This window comes from Hylaeus volcanicus, chromosome 5, assembly GCF_026283585.1.
Source record: "Hylaeus volcanicus isolate JK05 chromosome 5, UHH_iyHylVolc1.0_haploid, whole genome shotgun sequence".
NCBI lineage: Eukaryota > Metazoa > Arthropoda > Insecta > Hymenoptera > Colletidae > Hylaeus > Hylaeus volcanicus.
Window position 1 is genome coordinate 6,637,951 of NC_071980.1, and position 19,789 is coordinate 6,657,739.

General features: G+C 41.1%; 2 protein-coding genes across 4 annotated transcripts in view; one reads left to right on the forward strand and one right to left on the reverse strand.

Moving 5' to 3' along the window:
• The window catches only part of LOC128877593 (alpha-2B adrenergic receptor), a 76,426-nt gene that overhangs the window by 36,567 nt on the left and 20,070 nt on the right, over nucleotides 1–19,789 (forward strand). For all 3 annotated transcript variants that reach the window (XM_054125028.1, XM_054125029.1, XM_054125030.1), the window contains 2 exons: nucleotides 8,391–8,623; nucleotides 15,889–16,105. In XM_054125028.1, coding sequence (XP_053981003.1) covers nucleotides 8,391–8,623; nucleotides 15,889–16,105 — 450 coding nt within the window. The remainder of the gene's footprint in view (nucleotides 1–8,390; nucleotides 8,624–15,888; nucleotides 16,106–19,789) is intronic.
• The window catches only part of LOC128877592 (26S proteasome non-ATPase regulatory subunit 1), a 65,896-nt gene continuing 57,612 nt past the window's right edge, over nucleotides 11,506–19,789 (reverse strand). Inside the window, exons 11-14 of the mRNA XM_054125026.1 lie at nucleotides 14,439–14,773; nucleotides 13,458–13,810; nucleotides 12,682–13,099; nucleotides 11,506–11,902 (exon numbers count right to left, since the gene is read on the reverse strand). Of these exons, the coding sequence (XP_053981001.1) occupies nucleotides 11,820–11,902; nucleotides 12,682–13,099; nucleotides 13,458–13,810; nucleotides 14,439–14,773 (1,189 nt within the window). The 3' untranslated portion in view covers nucleotides 11,506–11,819. The remainder of the gene's footprint in view (nucleotides 11,903–12,681; nucleotides 13,100–13,457; nucleotides 13,811–14,438; nucleotides 14,774–19,789) is intronic.

Genomic DNA, 19,789 nt, shown 5'->3' on the forward strand with positions numbered 1-19,789 from the left:
ATATATATATATAGTATATAGAATTCTGTATATATTATTCTATATTATTATTATTCAACATCCTAGAGCAACTCGCGTGCCAGTCAGCGTGCCACCTATTCCGACGTGAAATATATATATATATATATATACACTTTACACTTTTGCACTTTTACACTTTACAAATTCGCAGTCATTAGCCCTCGCTATTATTCGTGACAAAGTATTGTTCGAGAATATGACTTTGCTGTAATATTACACCGCACGGACAGCGGTAGATGCTTTTTCTAAAAATGTTCAAAATCATTGCTAACCAATAAGTTTGTATTTCCAATTGGTTGTATTAACCAATAACTAGTCTGTGATCTCCGTCACCAATTATGTTTCTTTTGAGTAGCTTCGTGCGCGGACGGCCCAACAGTTTCCGAGATATTGGATCATATAAGTTTTATCCCGCTAGATCGCCGAAATATCATTCTGCGAAGCGTATGGAAATGTTATCGAACGATGCACGGTTGAAACTTAAAACCGCGTTAACTCCTCGTCGGGATCAGTTTGACGCAGGAAGCTTTCGCGTACGGTTACAACTTTAATGGATTTACACGGATCCGCTGCACGGGAACCAGAAGGTCGTGGAAACTCGCGTGTTTCGCTGTGCGGGTCGCGTCTCAATTTGCTCCGTTTCGAAACCACGGAACTGTAACCGAATTTTGGAACCCAAAACCTGACGAACAAATGTACCGCGGTGGAAAATTGGCAGAAACTAGGTGTGCGTTCGATCTGGAATCGATTTCCTAGAAATATTTTGAAACGCGTACTTTTTAGAAAAAAGAAACAAGGTTTATCGATTTCACGAATGCTCGTGCATTTATGGCAACTGGAAAATGTGCGAAAATGTAGAAGGGTGGGCATAGATGCAAAATCGAATGAAATATCAACAATAAAATACCAATTACATCGTTTGGAACATAAAACATACTTTGATTTGAACCTTAATCCTTTCTCTGAATTTGCGTAAACATTCATAGTCTATCGATACATTTTCACCTATTGATTTTGATCTATAAAATAGTTTCCTGAAAGGGATTTTTAAATTGCGTATTTAATATTTGTTTACACGGTAAACTCTAAAACGGGAGCGACTGCTTGCAAAATACGAAATTCCTAAACTTCGATGCAGTGGATTTTCTCTCGAACTTGTGATTTTCGGAGCGCATTCATACATTTTGGATCGTTATTTTCGATTCATCGTCTGTTACACGTTCGTATCGTATACATGCATCGTGTATTGCCATGGGAAGTTCGTAACGATACATGCACGAGCGCGGACAAATTATTTATGAACAGGTCACAATGGGTATCGCGCGTTACCGGGTAGTATACAGCGCGGAATGTTTTAGCGCGATATTAAATTTTCATGTCCAAGGACGTTGATTAACTAAAATCGTCAGGATGTTGCAAGATTCCGAACGATTCTCGAAATAATCATCCTCGTGGCTTCCACGGTATGAGTTTATCGCAACATCGAATACACCTGTCACCTGTCAGAGCCCTTGACTAATATTTTCATAGCAAGAAATTAAATTTCCATTGACTTAGAGCTCTCAACAAAGTAACCTATAATATAAAAGGCAACAACTTCAGCAATTTCTTAATATTTTAAATATAATTTGGTAGAAATATTTCAAAGGCGTATAATAAATTCAAAGACGTATAACAAACTCCGGAAAATAGATCACCTACCGAGTCAACCATTTCAGAAACCAAAATATTTGAATACAGCAATGATTTTCACGCGTCCCATCCCCTGTCGAAATCAGCTGAGAAAATCGCGCCTCGGCGAATCCGCCGTTTCGCGCACGCGAAAAATTGTAAATGTCACGGCAGTTAAATCCGTCGCCCTTGTAGCTCGAAATATTATCCTGGTCGCGTGAAAACGTTTTCACACCGACACAGATGCGAAAAATGTCGAGAGGGAGGCTCGAGCACGTGCGAAGCCGCGACGCGTGAGCCCTGTTGGAACCAACGTGCGAGAATTGCTTTCGTAGCAAATGGATAATTGAACATGTAAATCTTCTCGCACCGTTCCAGTGCCGCGGTTCTTTTCGGTATACTTTCCCCCCCTCGGCTGACGGTAATTAAAGTTGCTTTCATCGTTTGCGAGAAAACGGGTTAGGTTTAATTGAGGTTGAGTTCGAAAACTGTAATTCGGTTCGCGTACATCGCGTACCCTGATACATTCTTTTCACTTAGAAGTTGGTTCTCCTTCGAACGACAGCATCGTATTTCTTCTGATTTTATCTTTATAATTACTAGCAAATAATACGTATGTTTGAAGGTTCGAATAATCGAATATTACAAAATATATATCGAATATGCGATACGTTCTTGTACATGTGCTTGGAGAAGTGTGTAATAGAATTTTGCGAAGCATGCAAAATAAAAGGTTACGCGATTGAAATCCCTTACTGACGGAAACGATAATCGTACACGAAGGAGATGAACATTGAAAAAAGCCACATTCTCCTTCAAAGGGAGGGAACGTTGAAACGGAAAGAGGTTACAGCCCCGAACGATGCACGCAAAGACGTGTGGTTGAATCGGGTCTTAATTGCTCGGGTGTAATCAATATCTCGCGAGCAAATCCACTCGCGTTGGTTTATGATCCGCGTTCTGGAAAACGATTCATCCCTTCAGCTCGCGGGTATAAATTTCTCACCGAGCGGCATACAACGAAGGTATATGTCATTTCAGACGGAAACGACATTGTTTCTTTCGTTCTCGTTCCCGTCCCTTTCTGTTTTGTTCGTATTTTCTTTTCTTTTTTTTGTTTTGTTTTTATTGCCCGTGAATGCAGCGATGAAAAAAAGAGTTCACGCGTCGGATCGGATCGATTATCGGAAGCACAATGGCCCGGAAGAGTCGAGCGCTGATTCTTGATGGAACGTCGGGATTTATTGTTACAAACGATCGAATAAATTGACGGCGATCGCGGCTTCATAAATATTATCGCGACGGGTCGCCCGACTCGCGCCGTACGGTTTGCTGAATTTTAAATATGCCGAGCGGTTATTAATAATCGTCGACGGAGCGCGCATAAACCTCGGATATCGTGCAAATTGGAACCGTAAATCCTCATCGTCGCCTGTTTCTGTTCCAACGACTCTGTACGTACCGTCGGGATTGAATTAATTATTCGATCGCCATCGGCCTGGAAAATGGGGAGGGGGCATTGGCATTTGGGTTGAAAAGAGTGTACAGAGGATTATAAAAAAAAGAAACATGTTTATGTAGTAGGGTGGCATATTTGTTGAATGGAATAAAAAGTGATGACGGTCATTTCACGTTTCCACAGAATTCCCGTCGAATCGTATTTCATTGAATGTAGTACTTTATATTTCAGTTATTCTTATATGTATATGTCTGTAAAGAACGAATAATTGAAATATCAATATAAATATGAAATATAAAAAGGATATATATTTACATACATACATGTGGAAATATATAGAATATATACGTATAAGATTTGATTGTAGCCTCGGCATAGGGTTTAATTCCCTGGAGAAAACGTATACCGAATTGTCATACGTACTCTTAAATATATACATATACGTACAGGTAATATGAAATTCTAAACTACTAATTATCAAAAGAACGAACAGCTTTTCTCAATCTCTTCTCTCGTTCATTTTTCGATCGTACAGTATCACCTGTCCCTGTGAATGTTGTCGCATCATCGTGCTATTACATGATGCAAGGACACCGCAAGGACTCCATCCACACCGACACGAATGCCGTTCCACCTTTTTAATAAATTCCGCCACGCCGCGATAACCGTGTCCTGGAAAACCGTCCGCGTAACCGACTTCTTAAATTGCGAAATAATTTCCTCCGCGGGGGGCCTTTCGGGGGTAACTAGATTCGGAAATTGCCGGCTAACTCCGAGGCAACCCTAAAATTCGCGGAGATTTCGGAATTTCGTTCGTAACCGGATCCGTTGGTTACGGAATAAATAGTTGTTAACATTTCCGAGGAACCTTGATACCCTCGAATTGGATTAATAGAAAATTCGAGACACGCGAATTTTGGAAATTTCGCGCGCAAAGACGCGACATTGGTGCGCTACTTAGCAGCGAAAGAATTTTTGCGTTTCGAGGTGGTCAGAGCGGGAAGTAGTATGGGACCGTATATGGTCAGACCAAGAGTAATATACCCTTTCTGACCATTGGATTTGTACTACATGTAAATATTACACTTTTCTAACTAGGATACTATCATAAATAACACATTGTCCTTTTTCCTGCTAAAATCGATACGATGTGTATAATAATTAATCTGTTACTGCTATATAAAATTCGTAATACAGCAGCGATGCTGTAGTCAGGCGATAAGAAGAAGCGACGAATCAGATTAAATAAACATTAAACATTTTTTCTGTGATGCCGAAACAGTAAAAAACAATCAGATTGCGAAATTGTTTTCCAATTGTGCCTGATGCATAATAATATTTACTATCAATTTTCCTGTCCAACGAATTTTTCATTAAAAAAGAATTGGTGTACGGATACGAGAATTGCGGAAAATGATTGTTTTCAGGCAAAGGAATTAATCATTACTGGTCGAATTGATAATTTTACAGATATTCTTTTAGAATACGTTTTCGCTGGAAGTACCAGTGATGCATTATTTTTATAATTTTTTTGTATTTCTTTCTCTATTGCTTATTCATTAGTAGTTATTAAAAAGTTTCTATCACGACACGATAAAAATTGTTGCGAGAAGGTGGAAGCATAATTAAAAATTAATTTCATGTATCAAAGGAGCGTGTACGAAGGTGACGTGTATTTACAACTGGGATCGTATTCCTTTGTGACTTCGCTTTATCATCGTCATGTTTGCGTTATATTTGATCGTGACGTGGGAATGCCGATTAACGTATACTTGGCACTCTATACGTCATTATATCGTAGCGTGTGTGAAAGTATTAAGTCTTTCGAGGTAATTACTTTTAAAACCGTAGGCTTGGTCAATGCAAATTCATCATGATATTCAACCACCACAGGGAAACGTTATTACGAATAATCCGAATGTTCCATTTCCGGTCGTGCACGCTTTAGAAATATCAGAATAAAGGCTGCGATTCCATAAAGGACATAATTAACTAAAACAACACGTGTCACGAGTTTGCAGAAAATTTTGATATTCAACGACGGGAGACGTTGTAATCGTTGGAAGCCGAGCGGAATATACTATTTAGGATCACATGCGTGTTTCTAGGAAAATTGAGAGCAAGACGCAAAAATAAATACGATAAACGAATGAATAGAAATTAGAATTTACTTTTTTTATCAATATACAAGATGAAGCACTCAATCCGATCTTAAATAATAATTCTTATTATTCATTACTTCAATTTATTTAGTTCATTTAATTAATTAATTTTTCCAAGGGTTTGGAACCTTTGTGACGTAACGACCAAAATTGCAATTTGCCAGCAGTCTGTACGTGTTTGCGTAATTTACAAAAATAGTGCTTGTTTCCAATTAAGGGAAGTGCTCCACCACGATACGCGATTTTTTACCTGCTTTCTTCGTTACCTCGACGAACGGAAGTGTCCTCAATTTTCGTTAACATGTCATTTTTATGCGCGTTTCAACGACAGAAAGTCGACGGCAATTTACAAAATGGGAACGCTCGCCGAGGATATTTTCACGAAAGCATTTCCATTTGTTTTTACATGCCGGCTTATATTGATTCCGCAAATTGTACAACCCTAAAAAATCTACCGCGTTTTAGTGTAACAGCTTTCCTAAACCGAGGTGCATTCGAGAGAACAGCGAACTTTTTTATATTTATGCATTCATTACGAATGTAAATATTCAAAAATATACAAGGACGTGTACAGATGCATAAATATGTAAAATATAAAAAACTAGAATATACACTTTAATTTATGTTTTTATCTATTATCTCCTACGTAATCCCCACCCCTTGCATAAGCAGTCTATTAATTAGTCGAAGTACACGATGGATAGCAACAAATGTTAAGCAACTATAGATTAAAAAGCATTTACTATAGCCTCATGGCAAATTTCATCGCGTGGACAAATTTTCGTCACCATGGAAGAATCCATTTATTTCGAAATTGACTTCCAATCCGGTTTCCGATTTTACAAATTCGCGTTCAACGCACGGGAGCAATCGTTTCACCCTTTGAACCTGTCGACTGAAATTTCTTTATCAGAAATGGCATGCGCCGAAAATGTAACGTCCACGGGAGGTTTTCCAAGAGTTAAAATGTTCACGAATCACTTTGAGCATTATCTATTTGTCGCTTAAGTAATAGAATTGTTTGCCATACTCGCGATTTTCTTATCTAGGTAGTCACAGTGTCGTTGCACTCGAAATTACGATAAAACTTGGAAACGAAATAATACTCGTAATTTTCTTGTCTTGATAGCGATAATTAAGCCACTTAGGCGATTCCATCCCTTAAAACGTCCAAGCCACCGATGTAATATCGTACACGTCGTAAAAGTAAAAAATACCTAGGATTCTCGCGGAAGTCCCCAAAGGTCTCGACTCCCGACATTTAAGCGCGAGCTCGTCATCGCGCCCTGCTGTTTTTACGATTCCCCTGTATCTCCACCGCTGGGTACACGCGCTGACGTGCGCTGACTAACAACAGCCCTTAGAACGATGAGTAATTCTGGTTGAGTCGATGTAAACGACGCTCCTAGAATTTCTATCTTTCCATCCCGGCTCGTTGGCTAACTTAATAATTCTGGAGATCAGCCCGGTGTGACAGGACTTGGAAATTTATAAATTAGGTTCCGGTACAGGGAAGTCGTTAAGCTTCCCATATTACATTTTAATTGGAACATCTGCAACTACTGTCTTAACCCTAGCCAGACTTCTGCAGAGTTTTACTTCCGACGGTCACCTTATGAATTTAAATTACGCCATACTCGATTTCGTTGAATTTATCTCTTCGCGTATAGAAACATATTAAATATACAAAGCACGCGGGAGTTTGTATAATAAAATTGGGAAAAATGTATTAGGAACAAGATTCGATATTCGGTCAGAAATTTTGGGAAATTTATCATTCTAAATTCTATGAAGAATTAACTAAGTCAGAATGAAACTTAGTATATATATATATAGAAGATGTATGAAATGTTCGTGTTTATATAATATTCCACGAAATAGGAACAAGATTCGATATTCGGTCAAAAATTTTGGGAAATTCATCATTCTAAATTCTATGAAGAATTAACTAAGTCAGAATGACACTTAGTACATATATATAGAAGATGTATGAAATGTTCGTGTTTATATAATGATCCAACGAAGATGCATTGTTGTCGCTATTATTATTTCAATATCATAAAGATGAATGTAAGTATAGCCAATCTGTTTTGAATTCCATTACACGAGAATTGTTACTTTCCCCGCAAGATAAACAATTCCGTGACGAGAGAGCCATTTTTCTCCATCAATCATACGTAAAGCTCTGCGCACGGCTGTGAAAACGAGGAAAATTTTTAAACTGGCTTTTCCGAGCCAGGCAAATTTCTCGACGGCACAAAGGAGTCCGTTTATTTCGACACTAATTTTCAATTTGGTTTCCAGGTATACAAATTTAATTCCAGTCAACGAGCGTGTTGTTTCACCTTTGAGCCAGGAGGTAGAAATTTATTTATAAAAAAAGGCATGGCGCAAAACAAAAAAACGATCAGCTGGGACGGTTCTTCGAGCGTTAGAATATTTATAAAAAAAAAAAAAAAAAAAAAAAAAATATCGTGGACGTGTTTTTCATTACCGACACGTTCCGTGTGAAATTAAATCTCTATTCAAATAATAATTAATTTATGATTATAAATATTATGACGATAAATATTCAACGTTTAATGATAAATGTTATATTAAACAGTATTTTCGACCGACCACATATTCCCAATCTAATTTTACAAATCGTATTTACGGAAATGTTAGCTTATATTTGATCGATTGTTGTTCTGAATTCGTTCAGTACATGTATTTGAGTGTTTCATTTGCTATTAAGTTTTGTAAGTATTTGTTTTATTTTATTTTCAGTATTATTGTCTGGAAAAGGTGAACGTGTATTATAAAGTAAACAATTTTCATTAGTACTAAACTTAGCCAAAAAAAAAAAAGACAACAAAACAATCTGTTCTAAATACAACAAATATATAGTGTATTCACTTTTAGAATTAAACAGTTTGCAAATATCGCGAATAGAATATGAATATTATTTTCGTTGACAATGAAAACACTGTGAAACCGTTTACACAAACGCGTCAATTTTTTATTTTTATTTCTAAACATGGTGATACCTTTCCTGTTACCGTTCCACGTAAAAAGGAATTAATTTTTTATTTCAGGATACTTCCCGCTGCCGTCGGTCTATTGCCTCGCCTGGATCTGCATGGACGTGATATTTTGCACCGCGAGCATAATGCATCTCTGCACCATAAGCGTGGATCGATACCTGAGCCTGCGGTACCCCATGAAGTTCGGACGCAATAAAACCAGAAGAAGAGTCATCCTGAAGATTCTCTTCGTCTGGGTCCTCAGCATTGCCATGAGCCTGCCGCTCAGTCTGATGTACTCGAAGGTGAGCCAGTTTGCACGAAGAGTGCAGTTCCAGCTGACAAGGGAACATATCCAATTGTCACACGCCGATTTTGTTAAAGCTTATGTGGTAGGTAGTTCTCAGAAAAATACAAAACAAAAGCTAAATATAATTTATCGGTTTTTCCATTGATTGTAAATAGTATTATAGTAGCATATAGAACGATAGTAACTCTCAAGAATCATTCTTGTGTCACGATTTTTATAGTTACTAAGCAATCATCAAGGAATTATTGGACAATTGGATACGTTCCCTTGTGTACGCTCTGATCGAGCTGATTTTTTTCATCTTAGATAGCCCTTAACAAATATAAGAAATACAGTCGACATAAAGAATAGTCAGATGACGATAATAATCGCGGTCGTTAACAAAAATTGCAAATGCGAAGTATCAATTACCGGATTTAAATGGCAGCGAGTAAACGAAGAAACGGTTCCTAGCATAACCGGCAATTCCGAGTTCCTAATACCCCGTCCATTAAACCGTTGACAGGCACTCGTGCACTCGTCGTGCAGCACGAAACCCGTGGTTCTTTCTTCTTTCTTGCGTTCACAGCGTAAATCGTGGATACCAAAGGCAGCCAGAAAGGGGTACTGAAAAGCGATTTTAAAATCTGCGAAATGTGCAGTATCGAGTCGCTCCGGAGGGTTGCGCTTGAAGTTTCGCTGAAGAAAGGGTCGGAATAAAAACGAAATCGTTGTTAAGAAACATCAACTACACTGTTGCCATTATCTTCCTGAAAATTTTTAAAAAAGACACGCAGTATAAATGTGCTTCTACAACCGAAGAATTTCCATACGGATTCTACATCGTTTGCATACGCACGCAGGAGACAAAAAAATGGTAAAAATTAACAGTTTACGGTGATAAAAATTTGCAGTAACTATTTCGGTCGGGTGGGACGTGCGTGTTGTCTCCATTAGGATGCAAATCGGGGCCCAAGGAATTCCGAATATATTAAATTCTGACAATCTCCATACGAGAATACAAACGAAAAAACTGGGCCACGGAATTGTTCAACGGCCGGCGCCGTGAGTCAATATTTCAGCGAAATTAGGATTTGCATTCCCACGGAATTCGAACTCGCGTCGCTGACGTAAATTTTTAGTAAAGTTACGGGAAGCTCGTCTTGCGATATTCGCGTCCCTCGGGCGTGGAAGGAATCCTGGTGTTTTTCAGACGGGCAGGATATTTTTCGCATTTTTCACGCGATCGACGAGAGAGATCCGAGAAGTTACGGTGTAGATGTGTTATTAGAAATTGCTTTCGGTCGCGCGTTATACTTGAACGTCGATGGTAATTTATATTGTTCGTGGCGCGCTTTAATGTCGACCGAGTTAATTAGAAAGTCATCGTTAGTTCGGTTGCTCGCCTGGTCGCGTTTACGCGCGGAAACGAGGTACATATTTTAGCAAGATTAATGAGTATACGCTGGGAATGGGAATTAATAGAGCGGAACGGGCAAACTTTTCTTGCCATTGGAAATTACGGTTGTTCGCGAGGCAACCGCGTGTTGTGCGCGCGTGTGTCGATTTTATTGCCGTAGATAAATTCTTAAAGACAGCGAGTGGAACGATTCGGGGAAAACAGAGGCGTGTATTTGGGAAACTGGAGGGTTTTTACCCCTTGGAGGAAGTTCGAATCGAAGGATTAGAATTTCTGGTAATGGCCTATTTCGCAACAAAAAGCTAATGAATCATAAGAATTCAACGTATACTTTATATAAAAAAAAATGGAGGCTATTTGAAGAGAAAGAACGAAACGGAAAGCGTGTTGTGCGTGGTGTGTCGATTTTATTGCCGTAGATAAATTCTTAAAGACAGCGAGTGGAACGATTCGGGGAAAACAAAGGCGTGTATTTGGGAAATACACAATTTTCATTTTACTGAAAAGGACACAACATTGTACAAACAATTTTCTGGATAACTTCATACCCTCGCGACATATTCAACAACTCCACTTTGAACGAAACACCCCGTAGATAGCATTCTGCGCGGTGACGAATGGTTTCCGTCGTGTTCATAGTTTTTGATAAGTCGTCTTTGTTCGTCAGACGGCTCGACGTCATCGATCTTCGGGCACCTTTGTGAATTCTCGCGTCGGAAACGAACAGAGGCGGTTTGAAAACGGACGAAAACGTATCATCGCGATGCACGCGAGGAAAGGTGGCAGTCGTTTTTGCTGGGAATTGCAGCGTATTCTCACGCGAAGCGGAAAGATCGCCCCGGTCTGGGCGGTTAAGCTCCCCAAGGAAGCTTCAACGGCAGACAGAGGCGCCTGATTTGCGACTCTGCCTCTACAAGCGATAGTCGCGGCTCGTTGGACGTCGCTACCCACGTGAATGAAGTTTGCATAAAGGAGAGCTGAATACTCGAACCGAGGTCTGATGTTGGGAATGCTTTGAACGACGATTCCGCGACTGTTTTAGTTCGAAGGGGTTCGACGGTCGAATTGATTCGAGAGAAGCTTTGGAAATTAATTCCGAGGAAACGAATGCTAATAATGGATGTTCCATTTACGTGGTGTCTGTGCGTGCCTTAAAGATTAAGAAAATTTAGGCTTCGTTATGTATTTGGACTCGGTAAAAATGGTCCAGCGTGAGATTGATCGGGGGACCATTTTCAAGTTCTGCGACGGGAGATGTTATAAAGACGCTTGCTCGAAGTATGTACTTTTAATATACTATGGAATATTTGTAACGGTTAGTGTCGCTAGAAAAGAATACCCAAATGCGTTAGCATTTTATTTTACCTGAACTTCACCTTGTAATCCTAAAAAAAAAAGAAAAAAAAACAAGTAAATTCTGAAATTAATTCTTGGTTATCTTAAACGACCAACAGGATTTCCAGTAAATAAAACGCATGTTGACGATCGGAGCAAATGATATTTATTAATACTCGAAGAAACGTAGCATCAGTTCGATGGCGGACGATGTCGAGCAGGGGCTTAATGGTATGAAAATAAAAAAAGAAAGTGTTGCAGCAGAACGGCGTACTCGTATCGACAGAATGGGTGATGGGGGTGGCGACAGTTTTTTTTTCTTTTTTTCTTTTTTTTTTAAATCTTTTCCGCTCCTACAGACAGAGAATTATGCGCGCGTATACATATGCACGAGTGACCTTTTTTCGCGTTCCGACGATGAAGGCGTTGGAGGAGAGAGATTTTCAGCGACGGAGCTTTACTCCTCGGTGAACGTCTCGGTGAACTCGAACGGCTCCGGAGGATCAGCTTCCTTCTCCTCGTCGGGTTTCGGGCCGAAAGCTGAAACATAACGGCGGTAATCGAACGCAACGTGACGACAACTCCTCGCACGACGCAGCTACGTTCACCGATCGCGTCACAAATCTAGATGTAACCCTCTCTAGACGGTCAATTACAGAGCCATTAGACGGACGCATCGGTCCAGAATGAGGCCATCATTAGGAATTTGTTTACAAAATGAAAAATATTTTATAAGAAAATTCCATGAATAATGATTTTAATGTAAACAAGCGAAAGTACAAAAAATGTTTTTTCGAACCTTAGCCTACAATATGAATATACTGGTATATATGTATATATACATTTATTATTATCGCAAAAGAATTTTGGTTTGATATATAAGGAAAGAAAAATCTCTTTATCGTTCTCGTTATCATGGATCGCGCTGCTGAACAAGAACACAGTTTAAATAATACTTTTACACCTGGAAAGAGCAAAATGTACGAATTCTGAAAAATTATCAGAAAGTCTCCCTTATGGTTCTTTTTTTTTGCTTTGAGATATCGACAAAGAGTTCAAATAGTACTTTATACCTGGCAAGTGTCGAAGCTTTCCGTTATGGCTTTTTCTTGCTCTAACATGTCAACAAGAAGTTGCCTTTCCAAGATACTGGTTAGTTAAATCGAAAAGCGATCACAGCTAATAATTTTAACAGGTAAAATTGCTTGTCCAGTCCGCTTTAAGGGATCGTTAAATTCAATGAGCGAAATTTAGCACGCCGCGAGCTAGAGGGGTGACTCTACCGGTACGACGAGTACCGCGAAGGGGTGTCCACTTACCAGCCACAGGCTCCACGAGTTCCTCCTCCGTGTCAGCTTGTATGTGCTTCACCATCACGATACCGCCAATTTGAAGATCCTTGACAGGAACGTACTGGCTCCCCTCCACCAGCTGGATCACCTTCAACTGCTGTCGCAACACGCGAGCAGGATTCTGAAGGTTCTCGAAGTTCGGCTCGGGTTCCTTCTTTTCCTTCTCCCCTTTCTCAGGTTCGTCCTTGCCCTTCTTTTCGCCCTTCTCCACTTTCTCCTTTGTCTCCTTCGTCGACTCCTTCGACTCTTTAGCCTTCTCCGCTTTTTCTGGCTTCTCAGTCTTCTCCGTTTTCTCGTCTTTTTCCTCCTTCTCCTTCTTCTTCTCCTCTTTCTCGCTGGGCAATGCCTCCTTCACCTCGACAGTCGTCTTTGTCTCTGGAGGGTCCTGCAATTCGTCATTAAACAACGGAAATTAACATTAAAATTACCGAGTCAGTCAATTTGGCTTTTGTATCTCGATCCTTTTAAATTCAACCAATTGTTAACTATGTAATAGAGTGACTACGTAGCAGAGATTTACCAATTTACCCTGATTGTGCAACAATTTCAACAAATTTGGCAAAAGAGTTGGTGCCCTGTTGTTGCATTAATTTCGAGGATTCCATACTGCGTGATACAAACTTTTATGTCCTAGAATATCCTATGACGTTAACAGTGGTACCCCTTAACGATTCTCTAGACAAGAAGGGCGATATAATAATCTAGAGTCTGCTGTAGCATAAAGCGCGAGTCCTCGAACTAACCACGTCCATCTTCTCGTGGGAGTCGCGAGCACGTCTCTCGGACTCGCGTCTCCTAGCCCTGGCGGCGATGCTGAGGACAGCGGTGGTGACCTTCTCCCTCTCCTCGCGTTTCTTCTCCTCCAACGGCGCTGGATAAGCGTAGACGCTTGGCCGAGCGTTGGAGCGGATCTCCAGCTTGGGCATTTTCAGTTGCGAGTTGAGAGCAATTAGGCAGGTCGGGGTGAAGGCGAGCGCCAAACAATGAGCCAGAGGGAACCAGTACCAATATTGGGTGAACACCAGCGCGCCGACCACCGCCAGCATGTTCGTGTGGCCTGTCCTCGACTGGAGAGACACCGTCACGTTACGCCCGCCTGGAACAGTTATCATCGTTACACATGAGGCTATTGTTTGGATAGCATTCGATCAATTTCGCATGAAAATCGGATTAGGAGAAGCACTCTACCAGACGAGATGCCATGGAGACCACTTGGGGGATTTTCAATTAACCGGTTGACGATACTGCGATACACGCGGCGAGTCAATAAGGATTGCCACTTGAAATGACTCGCGAACGTTGATACACGAGGAGCTATCCAAATTAGCTTAGCATTTTAAGATACTAAACGCTGCTATAACTTTGTTCCTCGTCGTCAAGATTCAGCTTACATAAAATCAGCTTACTCTACGCGTTATTCTAATAGAAACCTACGATATCAACCGTGATGATACTTCGACAGCTTCCAGTTATGGACCCACCCCCAATCCTAAACAGTCTACAACCTAGCCTCTCGATAACACCTCATCACCAGCGCGATAAACGGCTGCAGAAGAGCTTCCATTTCACTTTTTCCTGCCCGAAAAAAGCACAAGGTCCGCAATAACGTCGAGTTTCTGATGAACGATACGCATTCCCGCCGACGTCAGGTGAATCCCCTCGAGTCGGGGACGTTAACCGACGTCGAAAGGGTCGGTTAACGACGTCCAAGGTGGTCGACTCACCGGCGTCGATGATGCCCTGCGCGAGAATCGCGCCGAACTTCGCCATAACGTCCTCGTGCTTGTCCACGACGACCTTGGCGTACAGGGCTCTGAAGTCCTTGACGCGGGGGCAGGTGGCCTCCGTCTGCTGAATCAGGATCATGGCCGAGGCGATCAGGGCGCCCTGGCGCACGAAGTTCACGGGGTCGTTCGTCATGGGGTCCAGCAGGGTTATGGCTTCCTTCAGGCCTGTGCCAGCACACGCGATCCCCAAGGCCATCGCCGCGCCGTATCTCACGTGGGGGTTGTAGCTCTCCGCCAGGAGCGACACCACGCTGGGACATTGCTCCGGAGTTCTGAAACAGAACGCAGGAGGTCCTGTTAGGGTCTGAGGAATGGAGCTGAAACGTGCGAAGTTCGGTTTATATTTCGTTGCATTTGATTAATTTTGATTAATTTCTGCTCGAGCTACCAGTGTAGCGGCTGAAAGCCCTCGATACATAAAAAAGCATCAGATCAAAATCTTCCAAGCAGCTCCTAAATTCTGGTATATAATCTATTAGTTCAAATTTCTCACTCAGTGGTTTCCCTCCAGCTTCAACTTCCCCCAATTCTAAACATTCCTTAACCACGCTCTTGGCCACATATGTGGACGTTTAGTTTCTTATACATAATTATAATTACTAGCAATAATAAAAAGAACAAAAGATTGATAATAAGAAAAACAAATCGTCACCGAAGAGGTTGAGCAACATTTCTTTGCCACCAGAGTAATAACTCATAAACCCCAATCCATAAAGAAGTACCACCCCCTGCAGCTTGAAATCTTGCACTCAAACTCTGTTACATAATCAAGTTCAAACTTCCCATTCAGTGGTTTCCCTCCAACCTCGACTTCCTCCAACCCCACAGATTCCTTGAGTAACGATCCCTTGTCACCTGCCAAATCAATACGAACGCAAAGCAGAAGTGCCAATATATTTACTCAAGCTGCCACAGAAACAGCTCAAGGTTCTCAATCCAGTTCTCAAACCTCGGCACATAACGAAGTTCGAACTTCCCACTCAACGACTTTCCTCCAGCTTTAACTTTCCCCAACCCCAGAAATTCCTCTGGCAACGATCCTTTGTCACCATAGTGACGACTCATAGCTCTCGATCCATGATAAAGTACGAGCACCCTCTGCAGTTTGGAATCTTCCCTCCAGTTCTCAAACTCTGCCACACAATTAACTTCAAACTTCCCACTTAGGTATTTCCCTCCTCGACTTTCCCTCCCCCAGAGGTCGATAACTCCTCGGTGGTACCCAGTGTTTGCGTAAACCATCGAGGGATGGGACGAGAAAAGGGGAAAACCGTGGCAAATAGAGCATGGACGACTTAGCGTAGCTGTAAAAAGACCGCGGTTCCGTGTAGAATATCCGATCAGCCGCGACGGTTAAGTGCATAATCCTGTTTTGGCCGTGTTACAGGAGGACGAATCGCTGCTGGTGGACGGCGCATGTCAGATACCGGACCCCCTTTACAAGCTGATCGGCAGCATAATCTGCTTTTTCATACCGCTGTGCGTGATGCTGCTCACGTACGCGCTGACAGTGCGATTGCTGGCGGAGCAGCGACAGAATATCGGAGGAACTGCTGGATGGTCCTCCGGATGGCTAGGCGGCCCCCCAGGCCCACCCACGGGAGGTTAGTGTGTTATCAGGTACACTGACCTGTTACACTTCTGATTGGACCGTGACAATTCTGGATTATAACCATCACGTCTCTCGGGATCATAACCATCACGTCTCTCGGGATCATCTCCCATCTCTCTGTTCTACTCTTACTTACATGTTCCTCTTTCAACCCTAAGATTTCTGGATGAAGGTCATAAAAAAAGGCATAACAGGAAGTTCAGGAAACTCGTGATAATGTGAACGAGGCTAAAATTTCACAATTGGAAACTAAGTAATCCAACATACGTCGTAAGACTTGTTTTGTTGAACTCGTCAAATTTATGAATTTTATCTAGATTTATTCTCTTGACACCTTCGGGATTAATTTCCTTAGTTCAACACATAAAAATGAGGTGGTGTTCAATGTATTAAAAATGGTACATCGTGTTGTATCATCACGAACCTCTGTTCTTCTTTAGATATCCCTCTTCCTGATCAAGGTACCTGGCTTAAGGCCAGGTAAGAAAGGTGTAACAGAAAGTTAAGGAAATACAACTTCGACATGTTTCGTTGTAAATATGTACACTAAGGAACTTCACGCACTAAATTTATTTAGAAACATCAAACCTATCATTTAATTTAGACAAATGTCTTGAATGGGCGTACATATATCAATAATAAATATATATATATATGTTTAAATTCGTGCACACTTGATATTTAATTCCCCAGAGGAATTAGTCACGTCACTTTCAAACATAATCATAGCTTGGAATAATTTGTCGAGGTTAGTATCAGGTTAACCTACTTAAAAAAGAAGTTCGACTACTTTCCTCCACGTGGAGGAAGTTTATGCACTTCCCTGGCCCGTCCATCAGAAAAGAAGGTATACAAAGGAGCAAAAGTTCGCGCAGTTCTCCGTCCGCTTGTAGTTAATCCATTAGTTGCCCGGAGCTCTCTAAAATTTTCAAGATCGTTCACTGTCCAAGGAGAACACCAAAGCAATCTATCGCGAAACAAGGGTTCGCCCGAGACGTTCGCTGTTCAAAGAGGAGATAATTCGTCTATCGGTGGAAAAGTTTCGCGGGAAACGGGCGGAAAAATGCGTCTAGGATAAAATATACACAGGATTCCAAGAAACACGAGCAATCTCTGAGGAGATATCCTCAGACTGTGCAACGACAAGGGTGCCACTCGAGGAAATTGGAGAACCTTTCATTCGAAAGAGATGATGCTTTGCAAGCTGCTTATCGTGAACGAATGCAAAATTCAGGGGAAATCTTCCTGCAAAATTCCGGTCGTTCTTAATGCCTGTTTCGTTCTCCAAAATCTGACGTCTCATTTGCTCTACGGACTTGAAACCCTTCTACGAAGAATTTCCTTCTACTTGTTGGCCAACCCAGCCTGTTTTCGTCGTTTTTTAATATTTTACGTTATCGCATCGTTTAACACAAGTCAGAAATTTAATAAATAATGAATATGAAATTTCAAATCAAATAGTTTCGATAAATCTAATTAATATTTTAGTATTAACGTCCCAATGTCCCATTATTGACATTTACTCAAGAAAGAACTGGGTTATTTAATAAAATTCAGTCTTAGAGGTAACATAAAATATTATTCAAATAAAGAAAGCATCGCAGAAAAATTGACCGAATATACACAAGGACGTGTACAAGCGCACAAATGTATAAAATATAAAACATTAAATACACATCCGCGGTCTAGTGATTAATCTATATTCCGTTGCATTCATCCGCTATTCAAGCAGCTACCCTAAGTGTCGCGCAAAGCTGACGTCGCCGAATAAATAAACAAAAAAAAGAATGATTAACGAGGTTGCACCCGTTTAAGAAATTATCGACGCGTCAGCGAGGCTTTGACAAATCGAACGTGAAAATTAACGATAATTCTCGATCGTTGGCGGGACCATTATATACCGCGTGACGTTTCATTTCCAGCTCATCGATCGGCTAGCAAAAGCGGGTTCAAAGGAGCTCGTCGGCGGGGACATCGTCCTTCTTGAAAAGCCTCGGTGTCCAGCCTCGCAAAACCCAATAATCCCGTCGATCGATCGATTCAGAAATTGTCTGGTCGTTTTTGCAGCGATTCTGACGTCCGTTGAAAAACGAGGGAATTAACGAGGACTGCGAATCGATCTAGATTGGCGCGAACGTCGAGGATCAACGAAATTAAATTCCATCTCCAAAGACAATTTCCAAAACAATCCCTTCTCGTCAGCCACAAAAATTCGAGGACTTCTTAACTTGTTCGTCCGGTTTCTGAGCCCTTCGCTACCTTATTCGAAAACTTGCCCTAATCGTGTCATCCCTCTGTCATTGTCCAAATATTAGGGTCGAAAGGGGTTTATCGATGCAAACGCTGTCTCGGCGTTACGCAAACATTATGTGTGCACAAGAGAAGAAGATTCCAGCGTTGTTTCGAACTTGTTCCCCGAAGATTGGCGGGCCCGTAATCCGATTTCGCGATTTCGGAGGATTATCGAGTTATCCGAGCGCGGAGCGTCGAGCCACCCTCCACGAGGGATTAACGATCCGTAATCTGTCATAATTTCTCGCCCCGTGAATTACTTCTGTCGACGTTTTTCGGCCCCATCGGAACGCCAGTCGATACGGGTGATGGCCAGGGATCGTGTTGTTCAGTCGTTGGATGACAAACGGGACCGAAGGCTTGTCATTTGTATTGTCGGGCTCCATTCGGATCAGAACGGGGTAAAATGGAACACGGACGTTTCTTTAAAGGCAACTAAATAACCCTCTCGTGCTCGAAGGGTTAACACTTTGACCGCGGTATGTGTGCGCCCTTGAGAAATGGGCTCGGAGAAATATTTGCACTCGTTGAATCAATTTTTAAAAAATACCAGCTTATAGGGGATGAAGAAATTGAAAGTTTCTTATATTTACGATTTATTTATACAACGTTTAGTTTTAGAGATAAAAATTGAAAACTTAGAAGATCATTGTAAAAATTGAATTTCAGGAGAAAGGTCTTCTGAGTCTTCAATTTTTATCTCTGAAATTAAACGTTGTATAAATAAATCGTAAATATGAAAAAAGTTTAATTTTGTTGTTCTCTATAAGGTGATATTTTTTTTCTTTTTATTTAATCGTCCATTTATATAAATATTACTGCACGAAATAACGGAATCGCGAAAGAAACTTTTGAAACTTAATAAATAAAATTCGTTCACTCATCTTCGATTTGGAGCTACGAATGCAACAAATATTTCTTCCGCGAAACAATTTAATTTCCGTTATCTTTATACAATGCGCGAAAGTAACTTTGACGTTTCATTTTTCCGAAGAAACGCGGGAAAGAGTTCTAGTACGTCGGGAGTAATTCGGATACGCGGACAAAGGAAGCGGAAATGGTAGCTGGCGTTGAAGAGATACCAGCAAACTGTTTGCAACGGAGAATCGGACGTCGAATCGTTTCGCGAACAATAGACGCCTTGCTTCGCCGATGGATCTACGGAGTTTTTTTTTAAGCAGGCACGATCGTTACGCGGTTCCTTTTCATCTCGCATATTATTTCGCACGAATAATAAAAGAACTGCGCTTCAGACACAGTTCTGTCATTCTCGACATTTTAATCTGTTTTTCGTAGTATCCAACTTTATTCGTACCGTAGATTTTCTTTATTAGAGAGGCTTTATTAGGCTTTATTCGAAAGATTCGGTTACGGAGGTATTTCT